Genomic DNA, 21,554 nt, shown 5'->3' with positions numbered 1-21,554 from the left:
TTCTTTCTCAGTCTGATTTGTCTGCTCTGCTCCTCCTCTCCTGTCTCTCTGATGTGGCCTTCTCCACAGCCATATGACCTTTCATTATGTCGTTCTGCATCTTTTATTTTACTTTGCACTGTACAAAATGTACACACATACTTTCTATACTTTTAGGTGTACAGATTTGCACATTTCATACTGCTATGGCCTCTTGAACCGAATCCTGACAGCAGTGTTGCCAATGATAATGAATATTGAACTGCATTGGGTTTTTGTTGTTGTTGTTGTTGTTTCGGTGGCAATGAAAAGATAAGAGACATTTTCTGAAGAAAAACTGAATGTGCTTGTTGATGCACAACAATGTCATCAGTCAGGAATTAAACCACAATTGTTTATTACATTGCTGTAGAGGTACTTATGTAACAGTGGTGCTGTTGAAGTCCACATTTCAAAATCATTGAACAGTAAATCAAATGGAAACCACAACCCTGTAATGGGATGGAATTGTTTCCTAATGTAGGCCTAAGTAAGTTATAAAATGTTACCTCAATCGTCATTGATTGTTTTATTAACGACTGAAATTGTTTATAATATTATGGACACACTACTGCTCCTGCATCAATAGGCTCTCATGTAGAAGGCAACATATGAGGTTTTCAATGTTCGCTTTTCTTCATCCCGAAACTAAAGGCTCCGTATGTGTTGATGCCTGCAGTTTTTTGTGCACTGCCTCTTTTTTTTTCCCCGCAGATATACTACCAAATTCCACAAATACCTTCTTCATCCTGCTGTGCCAGAGCCAGAAACCACTGCAAACGCACTGACACAGCTGAAAAAAAGGATGCTGACAGCATGGATACATCAGTCACTACTGACTGGTAAAAAAAACAACAACAACAACACAACCTCCCGAACAAAAAACCACAAACATAAACAAAAACATGTTTTTCCTTCCCCTGAATATCCAATTCTAATTCTGCGATCACACAGACATTAACTGTTCAGAAATGTGTTCATAGACGAGGACACAACCCAGTACCAAGAACTTGCAGTGCCGTTTGCAAAGGAATACCAGAGGCGACTTAGCATGTAGGCTGCTGGGATGCGTGCGATCGTCGTATTTCCCGAACGTGAACAAAAATCATAATCAGGAGGAAGAGAGTCGGGGTTAATCTTGCCTGGATTTGCATTGCTGTCAAAAATGAAGCAGATGAAGGAGAATTTAGTGTTTTGTTAGTGTTAGTCATGTGTTCCCACTAACGCTGACTGGAGCTGAAGCTAATAAAAACCCACGTGCATTGTAGATTCAATTGCCAATTAAATACATTCCCACTGGTTAAAACCATGTTAAAACATGTTGTTTCTTTCTCGTGACTCTGGTGAAAAGTCTTGAAGCTGGAATTGGATGCGTTTCCGCTGACCCTCTAACAATGTACAGATCAGTGCAAAAGAGGGATGAACTGAGGCGCTTATCAAGCTCAGTGGTGCGAAGCCCTTTAGACCTGCACCATGCTGTTCAGTCTTGTCTGGCTTTGAGAAGCTTTCTTTGTCTTTTAACAGAACACATTATTAACTTACTTCTTTTTTTCATTCTCCATGCTGCAAAACAGGGTACAACTGCCAAAGACAGGCAGGATTTAAGCAACAATGAGTCTCGTTTCTTTGTCTTTTACACACACACACACACACACACACACACACACACACACCTGCTTTCCCGGTCTGAATCTCCACATTCTGGCTGAATCGTCCACAGCCTGCTGACGTTCTGGCTCGGACCTGGAAGATGTACTTGGTGCCCGGCTTCAGCCCTGACACTCGGGCACTGGTATTTTTAGACTTGAGAGTGGAGTAACTCTGCTCTTCATTATCCTGTGAGAGGAACAAGACATACTTTAAGATTAGCTTTGAGGAAATACGAAAAAATAAGCTCCACCACTCCATATTAGCATGTTAAATATAGAGGTCTGGACCACAGAAAGTATACTGTAATTACATTTCACAAAAAAAACTGAGCCAATTTTAATTATTTAATTCATTATTGTACCATACACGTCAGTGTACTTTACATGTCTATAAGATATCATATCCAAAACCTCTGGTTGTTCTTATCTCCAATAGTCAATAAGACACTTTCAGTGGGATTTAAATTGAGGGACACACAAATAGTAAGGCCTGATTTATACTTGATTACATAAGGCTTATTAAATGTGTGGGGTAACAGAATTGGACAAGAGAAAATGTGTTGCTCCACACATTCCTCTCATATTGCACATTGTGTCACAGATACCATTATATTCTGTGGCAAAATGGTATGTAAGTAAGTACAGTCTATTTATAAATATAGCACCTTTCACAGATATGGAATCACAAAGTTTTTCACAGGGTAATACAAGTAAAATACATAAAATACTGACAGGGTAAAAACAAAAGGCTTGTTTAAAACCAAAAACAGGAAAAACACAATAAAAAATAGTAAAACAATAAGATCCCTTGTCTAACTAAAAGCCTGATTAAAAAGAAAAAAAATGAAATGCTCTTTAAAAACGTCAACGGTGTCTAGGCAGCGAAGGTGCTACTGCTTCAAAGAAGCGTTCACCTCGCATCTTGAAATAATGTGCAGTCACTGTCTCTATGCAGGGGTTGTATCTTGTATCTGTAACTGTTGAATCAAAACATTCTCTTATTTGCTCTCTTGATTAGTTGAGAGTTGGATCATTGTCGTGTTGTTCACCTCCACTTCTTGCAGTAAAAATTTTTTGTTATGTTCATTTTAAACTTTATTACAATGTTATATGAATGTACAGTATATATTTCCTGTCGTTGTTTTTGGGTTCTTCCTGCTGCTGTGATTGGACAGTTTTCTCCAGACTGCAAGTTCCAGCTGTCAATCAACAATGTCAGCCTGGAACTTTCCGACGATTGAGAGTACGAGTGGATGCAGTCAATTATTTACAGAAACATCCTTTCTACGTGGCGTATGGAATAACAATGGGGACGTATGGGAGCTTGAGGACTGCCACTCTTGTTACGACGAACAGGACTGATTAGCTGGATGTGTATTTAAATACGTCCACTGCTATGTGATGCTAGGAGATGTTTTCCCTGATCTTGGTGGATTTGCCAGCGTTTTCAAGAACCAAAAAGTTGTGTCCCATAGACTCTTTGTTGATGAACTCAACATTGGGTGGAGTGTCTAATTATTATCATTCACCCTCTTTTATTATGATTCTTTATTTAATTATTTTATACAATCAAACTACTAACACAATAATAATATGAAGCAGTGACTTAAAACCTGTTAAATCCTATAAGTCCATTGTTAGCATAAACAAATATTTGCCAGTCAAATGTAATTGACAGCAGTCGCCTTGCACATTTTTTTTAGTAGGAAAAGTGACAGGTGCTTTGAAAAGTGTCTTGTGTTTTTGTTTCACATCACTTCTTCATTTATCATGCATTCATTCGTCCAAATGCAAACTGTCATTATTGTTTTATCTGCTCACCATTCTAGGCTTTGTTATTTTTATGTTCATTTCACTGGAAAAAAAAAAAGGAGGTGGGGCACGTTTTGCGGTGATGAGGTGTTGTTTTGTTTTTTTCGACATCTTGATTGAGAGTAAAGTTCATCATCATCACTGCTCGCCGCAGCATATTTTAATTGAGAGTTACTTTGTAAGTTTGCAAGTAAAAATAAGTTTAACTATAATAGGAGGCACAAGGTGCATCCAGACAGCACAACAAGTGAATCATTCATGTGTCCTTGCACAAGATAAGAGCCTAATTATGAAGGAGTGCTAGGTGAAGAAATAAAAGCCTTTTTCTTTTTCATCTGCATTATCAACCTCTGCCCGAGTGCTGCTGCTGCTGCTGCAGAGGCGGCTGACACCCTTGCTGTGACTCATTGTTGTAGCACAGTGCTACAGAAAACCCTAAGAAAGCACATTGCTGACTTGTCCACTTGAAATCCCCCACAGGCGTCTCGCTCCCCGAGCGAGGCCAGATTAAGATGCCGGTGCAAGAGACGAGTTAATCCTTCAGCTCTCCCTGCACTAGCCTGCTTGTATGGCTATGAGACTGCTCACTTGCTCAATGCTCCCTGTGCAATTAGCTGATCTCTATCATCTTGCACACATGCACACACACACACACACACATTGATGCATGGTTGCAGCAATTAGCTTATCACAAGGGTTATGCACCTGCCAGACACTTTCTGTCACTTCTACTAAGTTGGAATCTGCCCTGTCTCATCTTCTGTCTTGCTCTCCCTCTCTCGACCCCCATTTCCTTTCAATTAGCTCAGCTGCTAGTAGGATCTTTTTCTTGGATTAAGTTATCCAGAGGGCCACATGGCGGAATAGGGGTTAGCGCTGGTGTCTTGCAGTGAAAAGACCCAGGTTCATGACAACGATGAGGATGACCGTACGTGTGCGTGATGGAGTGAATGGTTGTTTGTCTCTACTGTATGTGCCGGTCCTGCAGACTGGCACCAGTGGCCATCCAACTCCCACTCCACTGAATTCACAAAATTTTGGCCCAGCTTGATACCTCTGATGAAAATGTCCCCACCTTTGACTCCTCTCCGTCTATTTTCTAAATTTCTATGATATTTAATAAGTTACAGTATGTGTTGTATATCTGCCCATGAAACAGAGATTCATTTATATTTTAAAGAGTGATGCACTACAGCTTTAAGCTGCCCCAGTAGTTTAATGTCAACTGTTTCTAGAAGGTAAACAGACTATGTTGACACAATCCTATCAGAAATTTTTTTTTTTCAGTGCTTGGTGTGCTTAAAGCAGTTTTTGTTTGAGAGATGAAGCAATTCATCGAGGAGTACCTTCTCATAGAACTTAATGTCGTACTCCAGAATTACTCCGTTGGGCTGGTCGGGCTCATGCCACAGCAGAATCACACTGTTCTGACTGGTGTTCTCCTGGCGGATGGCTAACACTTCAGAGGGGGCTGCAAAGGAAACAGGAGAGTTAAGTATGATGATCACATATACCAAGGTAAAGATAAGCAGATAAAATAAGGTGAAGATATTACCGCAGTTAAAAATGTTAAAAATGAATAAATGCATATTTAAGTTAAAGCCAACATGTTTTTGGCTTTATTGGGCTATAAGTTCTTTTACAACCTTTTAGCAGAATGTAAATCAAGTGATCTGAGAGAGTGCTGAAAGAGGGGCTTTCACACGTGTGCAATGCATAGAGTGTGGAACACGGCCCCCCTGGTGGACTGTGGGGGTATTACAGGTGAGCCATGAGGGGGCATAAAAATAAAACAAACTGAAAGCATTTTATGGCTAAATTATAGAGCACTTAGTTTTGTACCCCAAACATAAATATACCACAGGTAAAGGTACCAAAAAAAATTTAATAAACTTGCTGTTTGCAAGATTGAAATCACTTCACAAAATTATGTAAATTCAACTAAATCTTGAGTAGAGTCAACAAGTAAATATAAACTAAACAGTGCTCAAGACTAAACATTATATGCTTTTAAAGTCAAATTAACTTATCACATCTTACAGTAAAGATATGCAGAGGCTTGACTCAAAGCTCTGATGTTATTCTCTGTCCATAATTGGCACATAATATAATATATGACTTTCAGTAAGCCACAGAAGATTTTCAGAATTCATAGGACAACAATTCTCTTAAGTTAGGGACTGGTTGCTATAAAAATATGCCATGTGTCAATATTGGTCATCTGGTTTCAGACATAGAGAGATTACCTCAGGTCATCCGTTATGTATGGAGCTTCTACATTTGTGCCTACTCATCTGATACTGGGGCTTAGGACAGAGGAGCTTCCAAAAAGTTAGTTTTGAATTCATCTGGAGATTGTTAGAGAGACTCTGTCATGACTGACTCTATTTCTGCTTTAAACAAACTGTTAAAATGAAAACAGTATTTAAAAATGGCCTGCATGTCCCCTAGTTTTTCTCTTTCAGTCTCCCTCTCTAGGCAGAGCACCTGCTTTTTCAGTGATCCACATATTTGATTTGGCAGAGATTTTTTTATGCCGGATGCCCAACACTCCCATTTTATCCGGGCTCCCCCTCGCCTAGGCTGGGTCAATTCAGGGTGTCCAATCAACCCAATCAATAGGGAGAAATGATGATTGCATATCTCATTCCCTTGTATTAAAGACAGCAACCCTCTGGTTACAAGTCATGTTTCCTTTCCACTAGGCTCAAAATTGTCAGTGCATTTAAAAAAAAAAAAAAGGAAACTAAACGTGCAAACACTTAATCACTACTGAATAAATCAATAACTTTTACAAATGGAGTGGTGACGGACTTTACCATTGTTTTTAAAATAACCAGAGAAACCATCACAATCAGAAATTATGAATAAAATGTATTCTGCATTGGTCCCAAAGCAACAGGGAGAACTATAAAAAGTGGTTGAATTTGAAATATATATAAGCTAACTTTTTATCATCTGTAGTGAAGACAGCATCTGTGAGATCATGAAAATGGTTGAAGATGAAATCTATTGTTGCAGAAAAGACTACCTGTTCGTCGACAGAATCACTGAGTACAGCTATTAAGTTCTCAGGTTACAGTTGACCTTCTGCAAGTAGTTCTCCCAAATGACCTCACAAGTTTTGATCTCCAAGATCCCTTTGAAACACAGACTGAGAGTCAATCACAACGGGTGTTATATCCTTGATGGCAAGCTACAAAATCCACATTAGTTAGCTCTTCTAACGCCATAACTGCTGAATCAACGTAAGCTATAAAAGCACTGATTTATTGGTTGTGTTCACCCCTCTCAAGCTTTTTTTTTTAAGTGCTGGAAACTTTTCTTTGTCAAACTAACTGACTAGCTGCAGCAATAAGCTAAGTTTAGTTTAAAAGTTTAAAAGTTAAGGTTGAGCGCAAGTTAGACTGAACACTCTCATGAATGAGAATGTAGATGAGGCTGGGAGTATTTAGCCAGTATGGAGCAGAGAAGTGTCAGAGTTGGACATGAGTATTATTTGCTGACAGTGGCAGCCGTTCCATCGAGTCCTTATAGAAAAAAAACAGTATATGCCACAAATTGTTTTTCATTATCAGCACAAAATGTCCTTGAGACAGCACATTTATTTTAAAGATTGTTTTTTTTCTCTTTCAGTAATCTGACAGCAAATAGATAGAAAGTGAGAAAGAGAGAAAATAGAGAGAAAGATATGTGTGATCATGGACCACGACTCGATTCACATTCAAAATGATGTGGCTGCAGGTTAGCCATCAACAAGGCCAAAGGCTTCTTTTGGGTAATTTAACAATGAGTTATTCAAGGTCAGATTAATCCAAGAAGAGAACAGGTACTGTACATAGTATGTCATCAGAGCCATTTTGGATTGCCAGCAGCATAAACACAGGTTTTTCTATTCAACATTTTTTTTTTTTTCCCGTCCTGTCTCCTAAAGTCATTTCATACTGCAGCAATCAGCGACTTGCAAACTGCATGTTTCTGTTGTTGTCAGCACCTCTGAGTCTGAGACCACAGTTCTCTGCTGGAAAATAGCGGATCGTTCCCCTCAGTTTGTAGAAGTTTAAATATCTTTGGGTCTTGAACATGATTAAGGGGGAGGATAGTACAAAAGGCGATGAGGTAAATCAGCCGACATGGGAGCATGTGGAGTGGATCACTGTGATGAAGAGTAAGGTGAGCCAAAAAGCAACACTTTTGGTTGGTCCTTGTTCCACCTCTCATCAGTGGTAAAGGCTGAAAAACAGTGTTGATTCAAGTGGAGCCATTTTCTCCTTCATGATGAAAGTGGTACATTCATCTAAGTGGGACGTCTCTGGGGAAACTTTTGTTGAAGATTTTCCTCGCCATGTCCAACTGAAAGCAGAACTTGGGGTATCCATTTTTGGGAAGCCATGAAATTCTGTGGGATCCCCACTGGAGGAGAGACAATGTTGATTGATAGGGGAATGTTTGAAGTAACTGCCACCATAAAAAAATCCAGGAGAAACAGAGGAAAACTAAAGGATGACTTTTTTTTTTAAAAGGCGGCAATTCTCCCAATACACACTACTCTACTACTATACACTACTTGTTTGGTTCTGCCGTGTGTTTGTGAGTTAGGGTGGCAGACTGCACAGCAAATGGCAACAAAAGGTTGTGATCCATAAGTGAAACGGACACACAATAAGTAATATAGACAAAAGAAATGTAATTGTTCTGAACCCTACCTGCCTGGTTCGTTGTGATGTTGACCAACACATACGGTGACGGCTCATTACTCAGGTGCGTCACCGCATTCATAGCCAGGATGCGGAAGGAGTAGTTGGTGTGGGCCACAAGGTTGAGGACCGTCACCCAGGGCTCCGTCAGCCCGGACTGGCGAGGTATAAATCGAACCGCTGCAGTGCCTGAACGCTCCACCATCGCTCCTCCACCTGCCCCGATACTCACTCCTCCACCCGCCTTGCCTCCACCGGTGCCTCCCGGAGAGGATGTGCAGTCCTCGCAGGGCCCTCCTTCCCCAGAGCATTTCTGACACAAAATGCTGTACTGCAGGTCGCCGCGACCTCCGGTATCCAAAGGGCGATCCCATTCTAAGTTCACCGATGTCCCATTGACCGAGGAAATGACGTTTACTGGAGCAGATGGAGGGCCTGCAGAAAAGATAAATTTGAATTTTTTATTTTTTTTTAGCTCATTTACAGGTTCATTTATCGCCCAGTACAGTGATCGTATTCTTCAGGCATGGATAAGTTCAGCACATGATTCAGTGGTGGCTGTGGGTGTGTTTGTTTATACATGTCTTTGGACTACTTTGCGGTGTTCTTGCCTGTGGGATTGGGTGATCTTGTGTAGCATGTGTTTGTGCTTACGGGAGCATGGAGCTGCAGTTGGGTCATCTGCCGCTCTGTAGTAATTGGAGTCGCAGGGGCAGGAGAGGGCAGCTCTGGTTTCTGAGTGGCTGTGCTGGGGACATTTACCACACAGGCCATCGCCTGCCGCCGGCTTATAGAAACCCACCTCACAGGCTGCAGACAGACAGAGAGAGAGAGAGAGAGAAGACAAAGATAGAAAGAGAATAAGTACACTTGTTTTTTTATTTATTATATACAATGAGTAAATGGGGAACTTGCACAAATAGGCCGGTGCACGTCCATATTCACTGAAGCCATAATAAAAGAGAGAGTGAGTGCAGCCAGGAAGACATGAATCACAATTTCATAGCATGCTGTGCATATAGCGCCGCTTCAACTTTTTTAAAAACTGTCATCTCCTCCAATGCATTCATTTTAGGATAGCACTCCCCCCCACATCTATGTATAATTACAGGCCTTGTAACCGTAGAGACCGTGGAGCAGGAGAGATGAAAGTCTGTCCTTTCTGCTCAGATTTGGACTGAAAAGACTCTGCACTGTTGATACTCCCAGTGAGACCATCAAAATCCAGACCGTGTTTCAACCTTATTCAGCTTCTCTGATACATATTCACTTTTAACTCTGCACTGATTAATAATGGAGGGCACGCTGATAAATATATTCTCTTTCCAGGCAGTTAATAGGCTTCTGCTATGGTAAATGGGGCAGGGTTAAACCTCGGATAGCGCGGCAGACGCGGACGTGCTTATGTTTGCTCTTCCTCACAGGGTAGTTTATTTCTTTGTGTTGGTTTACAGATGCTGTGTTTCAACCTCTCCTTGGTAAGTTCATAAAACCATATTTAGTGTTTGGACTTCAAAGGTGCTAAAAAGACTCATACAATTGAATCATCAACACAAGCGTTTAAATGTACTGTGGATTTTTAAATGATTTAAAAGATGAGTAAAATGTTCACATGGTTGTACCTATAAATATGGATTTCTTTCAGTATGAATCACACACAGACACATTTCATGAATGTTTAACTATTCTACTATATTATATATCTTGTGTAATAATGATTTATGCCACTGTCGGAACCTGTAGTTAACCCCTTTTTTTAAATCATAATATGTGCAAAAGTTAACACCATTCCCTCACCGAATGGTGTCATAGCTAAAAAACAAAACAGGTTATGATTCCTCACTTGTGTGCCGACGGGAAATACCATCAGTTGTTTTTATTGGTACATAGTGTCCGGAGGTACCACTGCCTGGTTTCTATGGCAATGAGAAGTTGTCCTGCATAATGCATAAGTAAGTTTGCTTAGGCAGATAAAATTGAAACGGAAAGACGAAAGGTAGATTGCATAGATAAAAAAAAAATAGTAATAATAATAAAAAATGCATTTAAAAGCAAAGAAATACATTTTAGTTATGAGGTTATGTGCAAAGCAAGACTTCTAAGGTACCAGTATAAATGTGGATGTGTTGTTTTTCTTGCTTAATATCCTAATTAAACATTTAAGACGAAAAATAGTCTCTAATGCTAAATTGTAATAAGTATTTCATCTAGCTGTCTGCAGTGTGACATGCTTTGTACAAAAATTTTGTATGAAACTAGGAGAAAATGTCTTAATCTATGCGTATAGCACTGATAGTGGGAAATGAAGTCTTTAATTGATTTGCATTACATTTTCAAGGATTAAAGCTTCAAGGTTTATAACTGTGAGACTATAAGACAATAAGAATAATGTTTGCATACTAAAATGTCCAACACACCATATAGTCATACTCTCACATATGGACAGAGATGCTCATTTATTCACACACACACACACACACACACACACACACACACGCAAACACCCTACAGATAAACAGAATGTTGATGGTAGTGCTCCTCTCTTTCACTGCCAGACCCATGGAGCAATATTTATCCTAGACCGTTCTCTCTCCTTGCATTTTTTTTTAAATCCCGTTAATCCCTCCATGCTTTGATGTTTTTTTTTTTGTGAAGCTCCCTAAGTTGAAAAGCAGGTCATGATAAACATCGCAACAGCTAGTTCATCAAGGAGGGAGGCAGCAAGAGCTTTGAAGTCTTTGACAGATTCACCTGGAGTTTTGCATGCGCACACACACACACACACACACACACACACACACACACAGAGGGTATATGGAAATGGAAAAAGCTCAAACACAAAGGGAGGGTGGGAGGTTCTGATGCAGCCACAGCAACCACACAGACAATGAATTTATCAACACATGTGAATATGCAAAGGGACCGGGAAGGCGGTCGATGTCAAGGCCAGCTATTTTAACCTTTCACTTCACTTCTGTTTTGTGGAAAATGAGATTTATAATACAGGATTGAGAGAGAGAACTGAGATAAATATGTGGCTTTGATAAAACATTGAACATGCTCCATAATTACGATCTGCCTAAAAGTGATGTTTTTAGTGAAAATGAGCTGGACATTTTCTATTTCATGCATCCAAACTAGCTGCACAGCCCAGAATGCTTTTGTCATTCAGCTCTTAATGGCAAAAGCAAAGCAACCGTGTACTACCTGCATGGATAGGTTTAAGAGAGTTATGTGACATTTTTTTTCTGTTAGAAAAGGTGTAATAATGTAAATATTGCTCAATAAAAGCACATTTACATCAATATAACGTATAGGCATGCATAATGATACCCTTAGTCTGCTCTCATATTGGCTGCTGTCTTATTAAGAGACCCTACGAATAACTATTCTAATAATAAATACATTAAATGTTGAGTAGCATGGCTTCTGACGCAGATATCTCACAGAGGTGAAGTCACGTCAGTGAAGACGGTGATAATTAAACTCAAAGAAGCAAAAAGTTATCAGAGACACATCATATGTAGTTCAAAATCAAACAGTTGGTGAGACTCCAGAAAAGCAAAACTAGTTCATGGTTAGATGTCACAGACTGCCGAGCACATTTTGTGGGTGACAAGAAAAATCCATTTGCATAGTGAAGAGGGGAAAAAAAAAAAAGTGACTCTGTTACTGCACGGAAAGTCAAGAATGCTTCAGATTTGATTTTGCTGAAGCACAGACCCTGAAGAACAATACATGTGTAGCTGTCCAGATAATCATGTTGTGGCCTGTATGTTTGAAATGTGGAGTGTGAACCAAAAAAGCAACGGACATAAAATGAGAGGTTCAGCGTGAAGTGAGTTTTAGTACACGCACTTTACACAGAATGTGTGTGTGTGTGTGTGTGTGTGTGTGTGTGTGCTCGGGTGCGACTGCCTGCGTGTTGCTTGGCATGTCAGTGCCTGTCAAATGCAGCGCACTCGCTACAAGAGAATTTGCATTACAATTAATCTTAATAGCTGCGTGCAGCATTATGTGCTGACCTTGATTTATTCCCTGTAAAAGCAGGTAAATAAATACATTGGAACATGGACTGAGGGAGGAACGGGGAGCCGGGGCAGGGAAGCCAGGTCTTCAGTGCAGCCCAGCTTGGCTCGACAAAGCTCACGTTTAGTGTACAGTGATATGAAATGAATGAAACAATGAGCAGTAAATGCATTTACTCACGATAAAAAAGGGAAAAACATGAACGTTCCACTATTCTATGGAAACAATTAAAACATATAACACATTCTAAAGTCTGTTTGAATTCCAAGAATCAGTGCAGGTAGAAAACTGAAAATGCACAGCCACCACTTAAGGCATAACAAGCTGAATTACATACATTTTCTCTGGTGGTCATCAACTAACTGTGCTGTACTCCATTAGTTAATTATTCATGGAAGTCCAGAAGAGGCTGTATTGTGATTTCTTGGTCTATTTTATTCTGCTTAACTAAAGGCTATAGTACAAAAACAAATATCAGAGAGCCATTTTTTCATCACAGGGATTTATTTGTAGGTGTTGATGCTTTAGAATTGAACATCAGAAGGTTCACTAGTGTTAATTTGTGTCCCTGATCTAAAAGCAATCCAAAGCTGTACGTTCAGAAAACTGTGGCCATGCTGTTGTTTGTAATTAAGCATTCAGGTGTAATGTACAGTAAACTTGATCTTTGTAAAGTATGGTAATGTGTTAATAAATATTTACACGGGATAGCAAACATTCAACATTTGACAAAATGTATGAACTGCTACCAATCACGAGATGAAAAGCTCCTTAAGCCGAATAGCACTAGATATAATTAAAAATATAAAATATATTGCATTAGACAGAGTCAGCCCACAAATTGATGCAGATCAGCAGCAAATAAACATCCTGAACATCCAAAAAAAAACATAAAGCCAATAATCCACTTTAAAATCCCAAATGTTTGAAAGTAAAAGCCAATGAAAATTGTTGAAAGAAAGTTTATTTTCTTCAACTTTTGCTAGAAGGCAGATGCATATCTCTGAATCAAGGTACAGTATGACTGAAACAATTCTACAGGAGCACAATGGCGTCATTAATTATTACTCTGCTGTTTTTTTTTGCTTTTTTTTGCCCATCTCAATGTTGAACACAAGTCCCGCCAATAGTATTAAAGTATAAATGCTTATTTGCATGCGAAACACATACAAGCAACCAATGTTTTAGTTTGCTTTGTCTTCTACCATGGAACCCCTCCCTGTGTGCCACAATATCTCTGCCTCTGAAAGTCAAACTAAAGACAAAGCAAGTGTATTCTATCAAGTGGATGTTAGTATCAACACTATTACGCTGTGTTGTTCAATAACATAGAGAAGAGAGGCAGACATGTATTGACAAAAGATCCTACTTTTGAATGTACCTATGAACCCGATCTGTTGACACAAGCAAACACAAAGGTTCCATGTGGTCGTCAGCAACACATCCACTTCTGATGTCCTACACCATGTGCAGCGTTGACCTTGTAAAGGAAGTGAGCGCACACCAACATCTAGTGACAAAGTTAGCCAAAGGCTCCTTAGCCGGCTCCCAAGGGAGCACACGGCACGACTAACGAGCCGCTGAAGCTGTCGGAATGATGGATGAACATGTCGGCAAGATCAGCTGTGGAAATGGGACACTCACCATCCACACTGTCCCTCCTCTTACAAAGCTAGTCCAGATACTAACAGCTGGATTGTTACACCGCTGCAACCTGTTAAACAAAGGTCTCCCTCCAATTTATGGTTAGGTTCATTTGCTCAGTGTCGTGTGCAGGGGGCATGGAGATAGATGACCTTGGCGAGAGGAAGGATGAGGCTGATTAAGGGTCCTTACAGGCGGATATATGGGTGAGTTCAACATGATTGTGTTCAGGTCATTTTGAAGTAGCCCATTTTAAAAAGAAATATTCCCATTCAGGGCTGTCTGTAAATTGACAGTGTACACTACCGTGTTATCAGATACTTCTAATCTGCTCTGATTGGTGGAAATTATAGCTGAAGTGAGTTCTAATAGCTGTAAAGGTATGATATATGATATGATATGAAGACTACAGAAAATGAAAAATAAAAAACGTTATGCCTGTAGTTAAAAGGTCATTGTCCTTGTTATAAAACTGCAGAGAGCCAAAAACAATGTGATAACGACACGTCTTACACAGTCCCACTTATTTGTCGCACCTTTAGAGATGGGAAACTGTCCAAGTCCTGTCCTGTTCTGTCCATGTGAAAAAGCATTTGTTTAGTACCTGGGATTCTTTCAGCAATATGATCACAACACGTACAGGCTCAGTCAACCCTGAGAAAAAAACTTGACCGAATGTCTTCATCATTTATAATTTTGCACATTTTAAGGAATATTGTGGTTAATAATAAAGGAAATCGACACCCTTGTTTAGCGTCATGGTTCGACCTTGACTGCAGGATCATTTGCTGCAAAAGTTATGTTAGGAGTACTGTTCAAGAATAAATGTCATTTATACACGGGTCGATGCTGACATTTGTATGATTTTAAGCCATTTACTCTACTAAAAGCTCTTTAGCATTAATTAGCTAAAAAATAAAGTGTACCTCGCTTATTTAGTAGCTTCCTCAGCAAAAAAAACAACGCGACATAATGCTTGGTAATAAGCGACCCTAACGAGGAAGCTAATGTGCATTGTACTTCAAAGCTCTTTTTGCATTGTACGGCCAATTTGTGGCTGCTAATCAGTGTTAGCCACTCTCTCCCCACGCTCTCAAACACCAGGCTTTTAATGATCTGCTAATGCACTTTCACGTTTTTGCTTTTCACACTTTCACAGGCAGATCCATTTCCTCTGCCACGAGTTGTTGTTGGCAAATCCAGCATTAAAAAAAGCAATCCACCATGGTGCAAGCTGGCTCTTAGAGGGGATAGGAAATGGTATTGTGATTGGTTTATTACATGTTATGCCCAAACAAACCTACAATTAATTAAGAAGCTCAGTAAAAGCCTTTTGAATCATACACCTCATGCAGCGATGTTTTTTTTTTTTTTTTTGTCAACATCATACTAACGAAAATTGATTTGGACACACCAGGAACACAAGTCTCACTTAGTTATGATCTGATAATTAATCACAGAGCAGATCTATGCGCAGGCTGTAGCAACAAATCATGCAATTTAATTTGGGCGATATGCGCTTTCTTTCGTATTTCAGGGATAAGCACAGTTGTGGGGAGAAATACGTCATATTTCATGGCATTGATTTTGAGGTAAACAGCATTTGTGTCTGCCTGACGAATCTGTCAGTCCAGATACAAGACCTGCCTCTGCATGCGTCTCTGATGGCCTCCCTGCTGGGTTCAAATCAATTCCATCAATGAAGCCATCACAAAGGAAACATTATCGTCGTGTTTTCCTGTGAAAAAGGCCTGGTAATTACAAATCAAAAGAGACAAATACATCCCAGTTAATGAGCGTTAAACGGATGTTAATTATCCGATTGAATGGCTGTCACCATTAAACTGTGCCTGATGGAGGGAGTGGGAGAAGGAGCAGAGGAGGGGGGTCAGGAAGGGGAAAGGGTGGTTCAAAAAAAAAGAACGAAAGATGGGGATTGAGAAAGGCATATTAGCAGCGGATCGAGAAGCTCAGACAGCGGTGTGTGTTGGAAACGCAGGATGGGAAAGGTGTGGGGAGAAGTGGGGGGTGTGGAAGACGGGTGGAGGAGGAAGGTTAACTTTTCACTTTTTCCCCTCTGACATTAGCAACTGCTGCGATGCATCGGAGGGGAAATTAATCAACTGTTTTTGAATATTTATATATTGGAAAAGGACAAAGTATGCTGATGAGCGAGGCATGAGTCACAATCCACAAATATGGCCAGGAAGCTCCAGTCATATCATATCAGTCTATGAAATGTTTACATGCTCAACATTCAATACAACATATATGGACACTTGTTTTGAGTTAGATTATCATAAAATATGTCCAACAAAAAATAGAAATCCAACAAGAAAAGAAGTATGCATACTCCCAGAATAAAAACCAACACATCAGAGCAGTGCTTGACAAAACTGTTTCAGTTTGATATGATACAAGTTTTCACTGCTGTACAAACTTGAACGCTTGGAGACATATTCTGGTGTTGCCCTAAACTAAATGTGTACTTGAGTGGTATTCATACAACATTATGTACAAGTGTTAAAGACTCAAATACCATCGACTCTGGTGAATACGTACCAGTGCAAGTAAAACAAAAAATCAATTACGAGAAAGTGGCTAAATCCCATTCCCCCAACACTGGAAGATGGATATTCTGATATTCTGAAAAGAGAAATTCATAAAGACAAATTTCTTCAAATTTGGAATGAAATGATTGAATTTATGACCCCAACTCGACCCCACTGAGTTTCAGTTTCTCTTGCTCTTGATGGAAAAGTTCCCTTTGTTTGAATCAAGTTGCGTCCCTGAAACTGTAAGATAGATTGGGGAGGGTGGATACACACAGGTAGGCCCGAGCACATGTGGATAAGTGGGTGAATAGGGATGTGTTAGTGAGAAAATGTGTTAAACCTGACAGAGCAGAGGACTATATAAGGTCAACTTCTCCTGAGACTGAAGAGGAAGGTCGAAAAGCTCCTCCAGAACTGATCTATGAGACAAAAGCATCTTATCTTTTTTCCGACATTCTCATTGTACGTATCCACATGCATATTTACTCAAAAAAATGGAAAAGGGCATCATGTAAAACTACCAGTATCCATTTTTGTCTGCTGAAGAAGCCATTTACAAAAAGAAAAAGAAAAAGAAAAAAGTTTTCTTTGCTGCATGTCTTTTGTTTGTTATGGTTGAAAGGATAAATGAGCTTTGTGTTCTTACTTTTGCAGCAGTTCACATTATTTAAAGTAACTGATATTGTTTTCAGTCCATGGGCCACTCTGAAATCTAAAAGTTACCATTTTATTTAATAACGCTTGTTGAAAATGTTATTGATACATCAATCCCATCATCCTGTCCCATCCATCGGTATTTGTTTGCACTTAAAGAAGTCCTCCAAGTTTGGGGAATACAATCTTATCATTGCAACAATGGATATATATTGAATTTAAATCACATTAAAAGATTACAGTAAGGGACCATAGTCTGTTTTACTGGCAATGAAATTTAGATGATAATTTCAAGACTGAATTAATGAATCAAAGCACACTTTTTACTTTTAACACTGCAGACAAACTGATAACTTTGAAAATCACAAGTTTTCTAAATATTGTTTTAACAGCAGTATTTCTTACCAGGGGTTCACTGGTCTGTGTGTTGGTTTCCGAAAGCTATAGTGTGAGGTCTTTAGCCTTTCATCGTGCTGTGCTGTCATTTTAAATATGGCGTCTCCTCTTGCCTTCCTGTCTCTTCCTGTCTCTTCCTGTCTCTTCCTGTCTCTCATGCATGCCCTCCACTTCTCCATCACTGCTCAGTCTTTCCACATTGATCCAGATCCACAGCCTCCATTAACAAAGCCCACGCCCTTTCCACCAAGCTGTACAGTTCTGTTCAGTTTGCCACAGAAGGGTTTGGAATGGAACACCCTGAAAAGGCTTTCCATATGTAAACTACGTAGCTATTTATGGAAGCTGTGTCAGCTTAAAAAGTGGAATTAAAACACAGTCGTCGTCGCCCAGCTGTGTCCCGACAAACAAATTTGAAATGAGCAAAACCAGAAAAGGTTAGCATTTATGTACTTTGCTCGAATGACATTACATTAACAGACTGTAAAAGACTCAATGTGTTGAATAAGAAACAAAAGACAGATGACATAAGAGAACCTAACATTTCAGACATATTTCTGTAGTCCCCGTTTTATTAATACAAGCAGTCAACCGACGTCTCCTATTTGAAATGTCAACAGTAGTATGAGCCACACACACACACACACACACAAAGTACATTCTACCATCCACATTCATACAACCTCCACTTCCTGCAGCAGAGGACTGGATAGAGGGAGAAGCAATTGACAGCGTCCTGTGCACACATCAGTTTAACTCAACAAGGAGTCAGGGCAGAAAATCATTTGAAGACATCCCGCAGTCCCTTCAGATGGAGTCTGCCAGCTTCTCAGTGATCTGCTATCATGTTGCCTGTCTCTTTAGCGTCAGCACTAATAGCTCATAGACACTGGACTGGGACATGGGTGGCTACTGCAGGCCAAGGGTGGCACACACTCAATCAATAATTTACCCAGCAGCTCTCAGCCTTTTGTGTGTGTGTGTGTGTGCGTGCTTGTGTTTTCTGTTGTGAATTAAGCATTCGTGTGGGCTGCAAATAAGAGGATTTGTGTGTGTGAGAGTGGGTATGGGTATGCAGACGTGTGTGTGTGTGTGTCGGCAAAGTCGCTTTGTGTACAGATGTGTGGCACTCTCGACCTGCTGTGGAGATAGAGCTTTGGCCAATGACAACAAAGATTGGAGGGAAGTTTGAGTGACATAAAAGAGCTGTGTCTGACTGAGATATGATTGAGTCAGTTATCTCTCTCTCTCTCTCTCTCTCTCTCTCCTTCTCTCCCTCTCTTACACACACACACACACACAATCCTGACGGCTTAACAACATTAAAATGTGTATAATCATTACATCTCCTCTACTTTATTTTCCCCATCTCATTTCCTTTCCTACTCTCGTTTTATTTCCCATTGCTTTCCTCCTCTGCTCCCATCCTCTCTCCTTCCCATGTTCTGCTCTTCTCCTTTTTTACCCTTCCTTTCCTCTCCCGCTCATATTTCCTTTCATCATCCCTGTTCTCATCTGTCCTCGCTTCCTTTCCACCTCTCCCCTGTCCTTTATTGCTTTCCTCTGACTGACCGATCAGAGTCCTCAGTCTTGGACTAACCAGACACACAAACACACAGAGACAATAGTAACTCCTGGCGTGGTGACAAGAAATCCGTGGCACTTGCTCACGTTAACGCACAGATGTACTCACATTGTCTGAGACGTCTTACACACTTGAACATGGACACATGCACAAACGCCACCTTTCCCCCCCAGGTAAATACATTAAGAGTGTATGGATAAGCACAAACATTGTTTGTGGTAGTTAATCGTTCGGAGATTGATCAGACAGAATGTGAGTATACATTACATGAGGTCACAAAAGGCACACAACTGCTAGATTATTTTTAGCAAAAACCATGAAAAAGAATTGTCATGAATGTTGGCGGCTTGCTCTTTGGTCTGACAAAACCAAAATAAATGAGTCTGGATCAGATTGGGTCCAGCATGTGTCGTGTGTGCCTGGACTGAGCCACCACAGAGACAGAACAGAGGTGGAAAATAATTGTAAAACTGGGATCAAAACCCTTTTTGGCTTATATAAGCGTTTCATTCTAATGAAAAATAACACAATGCTTGTTCATACGGATCCTGCATGAGACTTGGTCTGCATTATTCCCTCGGCCACTTTGCATGATGGTGGCAATAATGACTTCAGCTTTGGGACAAGGGAACTGTGTCATTCCATATCATAAAATGCCGCAAAGACTAGACCCAGTTTCTAGTGGTTCTTATTTCTACACAACACAGACAACTTTTTTCTTTCTTTTTTTTTTTTTTCTTAGAGCCAGTTATCTTTTTAAATGTGGAACTTAAAATGATTGTCAGTCAGTCTCAAACCAACAATTAGCTTCATTTGTTTTAGGAGTGGGCTAAATTTAAATAAAAATTAAACGAAATGATACTAAATTGACCTGATCTTGACGTGAGTTTGTATTTATTGTAATTGCTGCATATATAGTCAATCAGACTAGATTGATTTTGTTCCCGTAACCATCTATTTAACATGTTTCTGTGTCAGACCTGAGAATTAAACTTAATGAGAGTAATCAGAAAATAGCATCCACCGAGCAATTAAGACAAATTAAAAAAGAGCGAGAGAGAGAGAAAAGATTACCTCTCTCAGAGTTGAAATAAAGTTGAGCCATATCCCTGGTGACATGGCATTAGAGGATCCAGTGTGTGTGTGTGTGTGTGTGTGTGAGTTTACATCCCCTCTTCATGAATGTGCTTGAATATGTGCAAACGTGTGTGCGCTCACACTGGGCAGCTTTCCTTCCCCGAGGCTCTGAGTGTGGGTGTGTTTCTGCAGCCTCTGTGTCATTAGCCTTCAAACATTAACAATGTTGTTGATCAGCAGTTGTTTACAAACCGCCAGGAGGATGGAACTAATTTGATCACTCACCAATCCCCTGTCTCCCCCTCTCTGGAGACCGCTTCAATTTGAGCTCCGTGCGCGGTCTCCACAGCAGACTGCCACAAGTTAATTCTGACAGCAATCATGAACATTGTGTTCCACTCCAAGTAATTGAGAGTCGAAAAAAATAATGGATCTCGCCAAATCATCTGTTCCCCGAATCACTTAGTTGCATCTTCATTAGGAACTTAGGGAATCATCACTATTTCTTTATTTCTCTGGCTCTCTAACACTATTATTGTTTTAACAAGCAGGTTATTGAAGATGCAATTTTTCTATCTAAGTCAAAATGAACTAAAACCTAAGCCACACAATTGGATAATACATAATGTTTTACAACTACATGAATATAGTTAGAAAACTAGGTTTCTTTCTTCTTTCTGCTCTATTTCATTCTGAACGTTATAGTTTTAATGTTCGTGTTCAGTTGTTTTATTTCTCGATGACTGAAATAAAGTAAAATAAATAATAACAATAATTTGGATTTTTGACCTCTGACAGAATGAGATGTATGAAAACATTAAAACTACAGTATTCTATTATATACAGTAATCCCAAAAGTAAAAGCTCTCCATTTTGAATGAAATCAATCTGCCAGTGTCATGCGCTGTATAAACTCCTCAAAGAAAGTAGAGCAGATTTACTTTTTGGCGGAAATATGACACCACGGCAGTGTGGCAAATTCTGCTTATTTTCCAACAATGTCGTTTTCCACTGTGTACAAACAGATTTCACTGAATACTCATTGTCAGACGTGTCCACTGCCTTTGTGACTCAGAGCGCTGCTGTGATTTTGTTGCCTAAAGAAAAGACGCGAGACTGTGGATGTTTGTAAACTCCAGTCCTCAGTCTGGTATGTCGCGTGCTTTGTTCGCTCACCATTCACTCCAACCACCTCCTGGTGACTCGAGGAAAATATCTGACCATAGTCCAACCAACAATAGTCTGTGAATAAATAATGTACATTTTTTCAACTGTGGCAAACTATTTGCATTAAAATTATTAACAGTTTACGACTTGTAATCCCCTCAGGCCGGGTCATTTCCATTTCATTTTCCTCTTTGTCTGATCAGTTCACATAACTCTGAGAAAAGCAAATATACTTAAGTATCAAAATAGCTGATTGAATAAACGAATGACT

The 21,554-nt window shown here is 39.8% G+C and overlaps 1 protein-coding gene across 5 annotated transcripts in view; it reads right to left on the bottom strand.

The window, feature by feature from the left end:
* epha8 (eph receptor A8) overlaps positions 1-21,554 on the bottom strand; it is a 102,888-nt gene that overhangs the window by 25,987 nt on the left and 55,347 nt on the right. For all 5 annotated transcript variants that reach the window (XM_058631596.1, XM_058631591.1, XM_058631592.1 and 2 more), the window contains exons 7-10: positions 8,831-8,986; positions 8,186-8,611; positions 4,826-4,950; positions 1,692-1,854 (exon numbers count right to left, since the gene is read on the bottom strand). In XM_058631596.1, coding sequence (XP_058487579.1) covers positions 1,692-1,854; positions 4,826-4,950; positions 8,186-8,611; positions 8,831-8,986 — 870 coding nt within the window. The remainder of the gene's footprint in view (positions 1-1,691; positions 1,855-4,825; positions 4,951-8,185; positions 8,612-8,830; positions 8,987-21,554) is intronic.

This window comes from Solea solea, chromosome 6 (assembly GCF_958295425.1).
Source record: "Solea solea chromosome 6, fSolSol10.1, whole genome shotgun sequence".
NCBI lineage: Eukaryota > Metazoa > Chordata > Actinopteri > Pleuronectiformes > Soleidae > Solea > Solea solea.
Note: the sequence above shows the minus strand (reverse complement) of the source record. Positions and strands in the feature narration are given on the sequence as shown.